General features: G+C 39.8%; 1 protein-coding gene across 1 annotated transcript; it reads right to left on the reverse strand.

Moving 5' to 3' along the window:
- Positions 1-1,441: 1,441 nt before the first annotated feature.
- LOC102278618 (olfactory receptor 6N2) lies at positions 1,442-2,386 on the reverse strand. Its single transcript, XM_070368715.1, has 2 exons — positions 2,168-2,386; positions 1,442-2,086 (listed from the first exon to the last, which is right to left on the reverse strand). Exons 1-2 carry the CDS (start codon positions 2,384-2,386, stop codon positions 1,442-1,444), a joined length of 864 nt encoding a protein of 287 aa, XP_070224816.1.
- Positions 2,387-9,653: the final 7,267 nt, after the last annotated feature.

Genomic DNA, 9,653 nt, shown 5'->3' on the forward strand with positions numbered 1-9,653 from the left:
AGGTTTTACCTGAGAAGATTCCAGGTGATGTGTCGAGCTTCATTTCTCTCACAATTAATCAATAATTCTGCGTTTGGGAAAGCTTAAAAAAGCTTACTGCCTTGTTCACTGAATCAAAGAACTAAAGGAATTACCTATAATTTCTTATTTCTAGAACTTTATGACTGTAGGGAAAAAAATACCTTTCCAAAACTAACTCTGCTAGCTCATATAAATCATGCGTGGAAAGATTTCCTCTAGTTAGCCTACATTTAAGTGATAAGTCATACATAGTCTGATTCTTAGTTTCATACAGAATATGAAAAATCCATAGCTGAAAGGAATGATAGGGGAGGTGAAGACTCAGACCCTCTCTTTTAAAAGATGTTATTCATTCTTCTTACTCAGTAAAGTTAACTTTTTTCTTTTAAATTGACTTACTAAATGACTTTGGAAGGACATTCATCCATTTTGCCTCTATGAGAGATTTGATGAGAAAATGAATACCAAATATTCAGGTATAAATGGTATATTTTTGGAAGAGGTTATGGAACTGGGCAAGAGCATGGGATGGTTCTGGGAAGTTGGCAGCCCATTCCTACTTCTGGAGAGAAGAGAGAAGAGATAGCAAGAGGCCTCTAGCGGAAAGGCTGACCAGAGACATGTTTGTTAAATCCATGGCAGCCATGTTCTATACATATAGGAGAATTATTCTATGGGAAAAACAGTCTGTATGTCACTCTATACATATCTTCTCCCAGTAAAAAGTTAACCTTGTGATAGAAATAAAGTATTTCAACGTCATTAGGCAAATACAGGAAGCTCTAAAATTGTATACTCAGTCATTTCAAAAAATGCTGTCCAGAAGAATTATTTTTTAAATGAATTTTCTTCTTATATTTTCAGTATATTTATGACCATGTTATCCAGATACATGGAATCTCCGAGGTGGATGCTACAGTTTCATGTCTGATTTGAAGAGAACTTTCAGAAAACTACCAAGGCAGTGCCCAGGGTATTAGGATCCCAAAATCTGAGACTTGAGGAAAATCTCAAAATACACTTGATCCATGGGATTGCAAAAAGTCAAATACGACTGAGCACACAACCTCCTCTACTACTTTCTCAATGGCTCTCCAAAAATTCCATCTTGAGAAAAGTCTCACAGTTAGTTTGTTTTCTAAATTCTTAAAAACACATTTATCTCTCTGAGTTTTAAATCTACCCTGGAATTTACATCCTTATTATTTGATTGTTTTTAATTTATGTGATCTTTCACCCATATTAGATAGGTATGGGTTCAGATGCCATATTTTCCACCTTTACAAATTTCCCAATTTGTCCTGATATAATACTCAATACATTTAAATTGATATATGCAGTATATTTGACAAATTAATTAGTTGATTGACTAACCAGCTAAAGCCTACCCTTACTAAATGAAGGGCTTATGGCTTGATCCTCAGGGTCTCTTCATCATAGCCCTAATGCTTTGGGTGACTCTCCTGACAGCCTCTCTCACTTCTTTGTTACGAAAAGTGTAAATAATGGGGTTGAGAAAAGGGGTCAGAAAAGTATACACCAAAGCAAGAAGTTTGTCAGTGCCTTCAGGGAGACTCTCAGGTGGCCCCACATAGACAATGAAAGCAGAGGCAAAGAATAGCACCACTACAGTTATGTGGGAGGAACAGGTGGAAAAGGCTTTGGCACGGCTGGCAGCTGAGGGCAGCTTCAGCACAGCTCTCAGGATGCCCCCATACAGTCCTAAAATGAGCACAAGATTGCAAGCATTGATAATGCCAATCACTGCAATGTGGACTTGAACATGCCAACCTGTATCCACGCACGCCAGCCTCATTAGTGGTGCCAGGTCACAGAAGTAATGAGCCACCTCTTTTAAGCAGAAGGGCAGAGTGGCTGTGAGGCTTGCTGGCACAAGTGCAGCTGAGAAGCCAGCTGCCCAGGTGGCCCCTGCTAGCCATAACTGTACCTGTCTGCTCATAAGAGCATGGTAGTGCAGTGGGCGACAGATGGCAAGGTAGCGGTCCAGTGCCATGACACTCAACACGTAGCACTCAGTCATGCCCAGTGAATGGAAGACATAGAGCTGGACAAAGCACACAGTTGGTGAGATGGGTGAACGCCCATGGAGCAAGGTGTGCAGTAGTGTGGGCACTCTGGTGCTGACATACCAGAGTTCCAAGAAGGAGAGGGCACTGATGAAGAAGTACATGGGTGTGGACAGTCTTGAATCTGCCTGAACCAGCACAATGATGAACAAGTTCCCTGCCAGGGTGAGGAGATAGATGCACAGTGTCCCCAAGAAAGCAAGAGGTTGCAGGGCTCCAGTGGTAGTGAAACCAGCAAGGAGAAAACTCTGGGTCCACGTGTGATTGACAAGGTCCATGGTTCCTAAGAGCAAGAAGTAAAGATAGAAGATTAACTACTTCAGGAGTCTTCTTGAGAAATATTTCCAGAACCAAAAATATTGAACATATAACCTTGAAAATAACTTACACATTATCAAACCTTACTTTTTAAAAGACAGTTGAAGCCCAGAAGGCAGAAGTGATTTGCACAATATCTCAGTCTGTTGTTGACAGAACTGGAGTGGAGTCCAGGTGTCCTGAATCTCAGTCCAGGACTTGTTTGTATAGACTATGTTACCAGAGTCAGGGGCCCCAGGATATTCTCCTGTATATCCATTCAATAGAAGAGATAAGAAATTTTCATGTTCATCTCCTTTTAGTCCAAATGAAAGGTCTCACGATTCTTTAAGACATCCACCTGTACCATTTCCTCTGTATCCAAACTCAGTTGTTAACTGTGGGAAAAGGTGACAAATACTTTCTAAAATGTGACTACTAGCTTCCTTCAGGGAGCCTTTCTGGAATTCAGAAATGTTCTCAGTGTGGACCGAATGAGGAAGAAGAGGAAGAAGAAAGAAATGTGAATGTTCTGGAGAGTTCCTCAACTATAAGAGCTATCAGGCCAGATGAGGAAACAATGAGTAAGCACAGTGCATTTTCAGGAAGGATTCTCAAATAGAATTATGTACTGGGAAGTCTCTAAGAGGTGTGTGTGTAAATTGATATAGTCCAGACCCTACGATGTTGGTGTAGAGGGGTTGTAGTGTAAGATAAAACACATTCTCTTGGAATCAGCTTTCTAAATGTGCTTGGCCACTAAATGGATATTGAGCCTGGCCATTTCTCCTATTTTTTTTTTCTTTTTTAAATTATCAAAGATTATAATTGTACAATTTTGAGAAGTACAGAACAAAACACAATTATTGGAGGACAATTACTATATGATACATTTCTCTTCTCTTTACCTCGACTTGCTCTTGTCTAGAATGAAGAAGTTTAAATAGGTGCCTGGAAGTCCCTTACAGCCATGGTAGTCTGTGGTTCTCTAAAGCTACTGAAAAATGTTTTGGGGATGAGGGTGGAGATAGGAGCTCTACACTAAGGTCCCAAGAGTTTTCTTCCCACACATATAACAAGCTTCACTAGGAAAGGTCAAAGCCCTCTCTCAGTCTTCTTCTTGAGTACCTCTCATCTCTGCTACACTGTCCCTGACTGTTACCTGACTGCTTGGATGGCATTAAAAGTCTTATAGCTTCTTTTTCAGTGCCCTTTTTACCTCCAAACACTTCCCTATTTATGTCTTGTGTTCCTGGAAATGCTGGCTTCCCAGGGGCTCCTTGCTGTCCTCCCTGGGGTTGCTGGGTTTGATTAGCTCTTAGTAGGGGTCCCCCTGGGGCAGAATGTTGGGTGCAGGAAAGCAATGCAGAGTAGCACTGTTTCTCAAATGACTTTTTCAACTTTACAACCCTGACCATAGGGCTCTGAAATCCAGTCTCAAAACCCTTGGGTCCTCTGGACCACTAGAACTTTCTGCAACTTCCATATAGCTTTCTCTAAGAAGAAACAATTCACCTTGTATAAACATGTGTACACATTGAGAGTCACACTTTGAGCATCTTAAAAGAAGTGAATTTTTGTTTTTAATTTCTTGAAGATTTCTCATCCAGCTCTTTTTCTGACTACCACCACCTGCATCACCATATAAATACAGTCAGCATGGGCACCACCATCACTTCTGTGCTGAACATCTCCACTTCCATTGATCCCACCACCATCTCTACCTTCATCAAGTCCTCTACTGTTTATTCATTGATTCAACCATTGTTTATTAAATATCTAAAATTCTGTTCTAACTGCACTATTCAAAGTTTCCTTTACTGGTATTATTACTATTACTTTTATCAGCACCATTATCCTCTTGATGCTTATTCATTTTGCTATGATCCATTTTATCTATAGCCACATCCTCAACATTGGAGATGTAACCTCAGGTGAGTACTACCTGTGGTGCATGTTCTTGGGTGGATGTGGAATCCAAAAAAATAATAGAATAAAAGCACTGCTGGAAGTAATGCATTTGAATCATTCATACATCCAAATGTACTTTTTTTCAGAATCAAATTTAAGGACAATTTACTTCCTAATTTAAGATAGAGAGATAACCATAAAAGATTAACTAGTATATCAACACTAAAATGAAGGAAGTCACTGAATTTTCTGAGATTCAGAAACTTCTGTGGGAGCTGGAGATTTTTGAATGAAAGAAAAAAATATTCGTGTCTAAGTTTACTAATGTACCTGCAGGATTCACAGAGTCTCTTTGAGAAAAAAAAAAAAAAAAACCTCAAGTATTTGGAAATCAGAGGGCTTCCTTCAATCTTAACCAGCACTGAGTCTACACCCCACTTCACCTGAAATACCTGACCTTTCTCCAGGATGGATAGCTGCCACTGCCCTTTCACCAAATTACTGCAACCTCCCCAGTCCTAAACGCCAAAGGCTCTTTGTTTCCATTCTTATTTCATTGAGCTGTAGAAATTAGCCATTTATCTAGAATCCTCAAACACATGATTATGCTATACTTAGAGTAGCCACTGTATTACTTATTTTTAGTTCTCTATATATTCACATCACAATGATATTCCTGTCTTCTCTCTTTATAAGGCCTTTATAAGGTCCTCAGAATAGACTTCCTTATTCATTTGTAGTGTCCAGATGCATATCTAAATGTCTTGGCATTGACTTACTATATTAGAAGGCTATCAAAGTGAAAGAGGAGAGTGAAAAAGTTGGCTTAAAGCTCAACATTCAGAAAACTAAGATCATGGCATCCAGTCCCATCACTTCATGGCAAATAGATTGGGAAACAGTGGAAACAGTTGCTGACTTTATTTTGCGGGGCTCCAAAATCACTGCAGATGGTGATTGCAGTCATGAAATTAAAAGACGCTTACTCCTTGGAAGGAAAGTTATGACCAACCTAGATAGCATATTAAAAATCAGAGACATTATTTTGTCAACAAAGTCTAGTCAAGGCTATGGTTTTTCCAGTAGTCATGTATGGATGTGAGAGTTGGACTATAAAGAAAGCTGAGCACAGAAGGATTGATGCTTTTGAACTGTGGTGTTGGAGAAGACTCTTGAGAGTCCCTTGGACTGAAAGGAGATCCAACCAGTCCATCCTAAAGGAGATCATTGGAAGTGTTCATTGGAAGGACTGGGTGTTCATTGGAAGGACTGATGTTGAAGCTGAAGCTACAATACTCTGGCACCTCATGTGAAGAGCTGACTCATTTGAAAAGACCCTTATGCTGGGAAAGATTGAGGGCAGGAGGAGAGGGGGACCACAGAGGATGAGATGGTTGGATGGCATCACCGACTCAAAGGACATGAGTTTGGGTAAACTCTGGGAGTTGGTGATGGACAGGGAGGCCTGGCGTGCGTTCTGTGGTTCATGGGGTTGCAATGAGTTGGACACTACTGAGTGACTGAACTGAACTGAATGTGATATAAATACTGGAGCATAGGAATCATAGAGACTATCTAGGGTCAGTAGTACAGAAATGAGAGATATATGCTAAAGAATTAGAAGTTTTCAAATATAAGCCTTGCCTAACCAAGAAAGTTGTTTCTTCTTCTTTTGCATCATCGCTTCTCAGTAGAGAGTGCTTACCTAACAATTGGGATCCCAGGTGTCACTAGTGGTAAAGAACCCTACCAGCCATTGCACGAGACATGGGTTTGATCCCTGGATCAGAAAGATCCCCTGGAGGAGGGCATGGCAACCCACCCTAGTTTTCTTCATGCCTAAAGAATCCCATGGACAGAGGAGCCTGGTGGCCTATGGTCCATAGGGTTGCAAAGGGTTGGACACAACTGAAGCAGCTTAGCATGCATGCACACACCTAACAATTATTCTGTATCAGAAATGGAACAAGAGGGACTTTCATGGTGACCCAGTAGTTAAGACTCTGCACTTCCAGTGCAGGGGGTGTGAGTTTCATCCCTGGTCAGAAAATTAAAATCCACACATGCTGTGTGGACCAAATAAATAAATAAATAAATAAAATAAGAAATGGAACAAGAGAAAAAATGATACCTCACACCTCCATCAGATAATTCATAATATGGGGAGGGGGGGTGGAAGATGACATTTACAATGATATAAACTTAAGATTTAAGTTAAAAAATTGAAAAAAGTAAGCTTAGTGTGTTAGAAAACTCACAGTACCATTGATAATATTTGAAAAAGTGTATATTTATTAGAAGTTAAAAATGAATAGATAATTTTAAAGCAATGTTATTATAAGTGACTTTAAAATTCATCTAAACATTTTATATGCTATATTTCTATGTAATACATTTTAAAAAGCATGATTGAGAGGTTAGAAACATATCAAGTATAGCTAAAATAATGGAAGAAATATGGGAAATCGCAGTCACTCATTTGTTTATTTATTTAATACATCTTTCAAATACTTTTTATGAGCTGGCCTTATGCTAGGAACTGGGAAAATGAGATGCATAAAACACAGTCCTTTCCCTTAGAGGGCTTACTGCAGAGTTTTCCTGGTGGCTCAGATGATAAAGAAACCACCTGCAATGCAGGACACCCAAGATCAAGCTCTGAGTTGGGAAGATATCCTGGAGAAGGAAATGGAGAATCCCATGGACAAAGGAGCCTGACTAGCTACATTTCATGGGATTCCAAAGAGACACAACTGAGCAACTAACACTTTCACTTTTTCTTTTCACTTGGGAGCGCATGAGTGCTAAGTCATTTCAGTTGTGTCCAACTCTTTGTGATCCTATGGACCATAGCCCACCAGGCTCCTCTGTCCATGGGATTCTCCAGGCAGGAATACTGAAGTGGGTTGTCATGCCCTCCTCCAGGGGATCTTCCTGACCCAATGATTTAACCCACATCTCTTAAGTCTCCTGCAATGGCAGGCTAGTTCTTCACAAGCACCATCAGAGACAGACTCTCAAATTGGTCACTTACTAATATATAAAAAAATAGGTTTTTCAAATACAAGAAAAAAAATGCAACCTCATACACAATGAGATAAATTTGAAACATAAAACTAAAAAAAAATACTGTTTATCAAATATTATATTTACAAATGTCCAAAAGTTTGAATATGTACTTTATAAAAGGTGCTATGTGAAAACATGCTTTCATCCACTGCTGATTGGGAAAACTAAATGGCATAATCCCTTTAGACCAAATTTAAGAATATTTACTCAAATAATATGTGCATTTGCACCATGACCCAAGAATTCCATTCCTAGGAATTTGTATGCCCATGTATGAAATAATTCACACACGAGATTATTCATTCCAGTTGTGTATTTAATAGCCAAAGACTGGAGCAACCCAAGAGTCCTTCAATACAGGATTAGTCAAGTTAAAATCACAAAGGAATACTATGGAACTTTTTTTTTTTTTTTTAAAGCACTCTTACAAGGCGATGGAAAAAAGATAAAAGCAAAGATAGAACAAATATAGTATGGGGCCTTATGCTTAAGAAAGGTGGATTATAAAATATTCTTATCTTCCGAGGTTTCCAAATAGAAGCATTGTAATCAATCAGGAAACATTAAAAGTGATCTTCTAACAGGGTTGGTTGAAGACCAAGAAGGAGCAGAGAGGTTGGGAAACTGGAGTAGCAAGATTTCTCTATGTAAATATTTTTAGATGCTTTTGATTTTGAATCCTTTATGTGTATTACTTGTTGAAGCAAAGAAACTGCATTTTTAAAAAAGAAATTACATTTAAGAAAAAAGAAATGCCAGTTCAGTGGTGTTCTGTGGGCTTTTGTCCTTGTTTGCCACAGATAACTGTGGTTTATTAAGCCCAGCGTCTTATTGACGCACTCTTAATACATTTGCACTTGGATGATGAACTGTATAACACTCTGCAGGGTAGAATGTTAGCCTTAATGAAAGACAGAGTGAATGGTCTGTTTATAATATATTTCAGTTCTGGCTTCTTCTCATTGTCTCTCCTGCTAGTCATTATCCACATGTTACCAGGGGACAAGTGGCCAAAATTGAGCCTTAACTTGAGCATGCATGTGTGCTTGCTCACTCGCGTCAGACTCTTTGTGACTCCATGGACTGTGGTCCATCCCTCTGTCCATGGGGTTTTCCTGGCAAGAATACTGGAGTGGATTGCTATTTCCTGCTCCTGAGGATCTTCTCAAAATAGGGATCAAAACTGAGTCTCCTAGGTCTCCTATGTCTTCTACATTGGCAGACAGATTCTTTACCACTGAGCCACCTGGAAATCCCTTAACTTGAGCACTTACCCCAATATGTCACACAATAAGGTGTTGCTTCTCTAACATATTTTTCACATCTTCAGTTCAGTTCAGTCACTCAGTCCTGTCTGACTCTTTGTGACCCCATAAACCACAGCACGCCAGGCCTCCCTGTCCATCACCAACTCCCAGAGTTCACTCAAACTCATGTCCTTTGAGTCGGTGATGCCATCCAACCATCTCATCCTCTGTCATCCACTTCTCCTCCTGCCTTCAATCTTTCCCAACATCAGGGTCTTTTCAAATGAGTCAGCTCTTCTCATGAGGTGGCCAAAGTATTGGAGCTTCAGCTTCAACATCAGTCCTTCCAATGAATAGCCAGGACTGATCTCCTTTAGGATGGACTGGTTGGATCTCCTTGCAGTCCAAGGGACTCTCAAGAGTATTCTCCAACATCACAGTTCAAAAGCATCATTTCTTCTTTGCTCAGCTTTCTTTATAGTCCAACTCTCACATCCATACATGACTACTGGAAAAACAATAGCCTTGACTAGACGGACCTTTGTTGACAAAGTAATGTCCCTGCTTTTTAATATGCTATCTGGGTTGGTCATAACTTTCCTTCCAAGGAGTAAGCATCTTTTAATTTCATGGCTGCAGTCACCATCTGCAGTGATTTTTGAGCCCCCAAAAATAAAACCAGCCACAGTTTCCACTGTTTCCCCATCTATTTGCCATGAAGTGATGGGACCGGATGCCATGATTTTAGTTTTCTGAATGTTGAGTTTAAGCCAACTTTTTCACTCTCCTCTTTCACTTTCATCAAGAGGCTCTTTAGTTCTTCACTTTCTGCCATAAGGGCGGTGTCATCTGCATATCTGAGGTGATTGATATTTCTCCCCGCAATCTTGATTCCAGCTTGTGCTTGCTCCAGCTCAGTGATTCTCATGATGTACTCTGCATATAAGTTAAATAAGCAGGGTGACAATATGCCGCCTTGACGTACTCCTTTCCCGATTTGGAACCAGTCTGTTGTTCCATG

Source organism: Bos mutus, chromosome 3, assembly GCF_027580195.1.
Source record: "Bos mutus isolate GX-2022 chromosome 3, NWIPB_WYAK_1.1, whole genome shotgun sequence".
Taxonomy (NCBI): domain Eukaryota; kingdom Metazoa; phylum Chordata; class Mammalia; order Artiodactyla; family Bovidae; genus Bos; species Bos mutus.

Excerpts from the sequence above, each read along its gene's own strand:
- LOC102278618 (XM_070368715.1), bottom strand. The coding sequence starts at position 2,386 with ATGGACCTTGTCAATCACACGTGGACCCAGAGTTTTCTCCTTGCTGGT. Across the intron at positions 2,087-2,167 it reads CCTTCTTGGAACTCTGGTAT|CTCTATGTCTTCCATTCACT; the intron begins GTCAGCACCAGA and ends TGCTTTGTCCAG.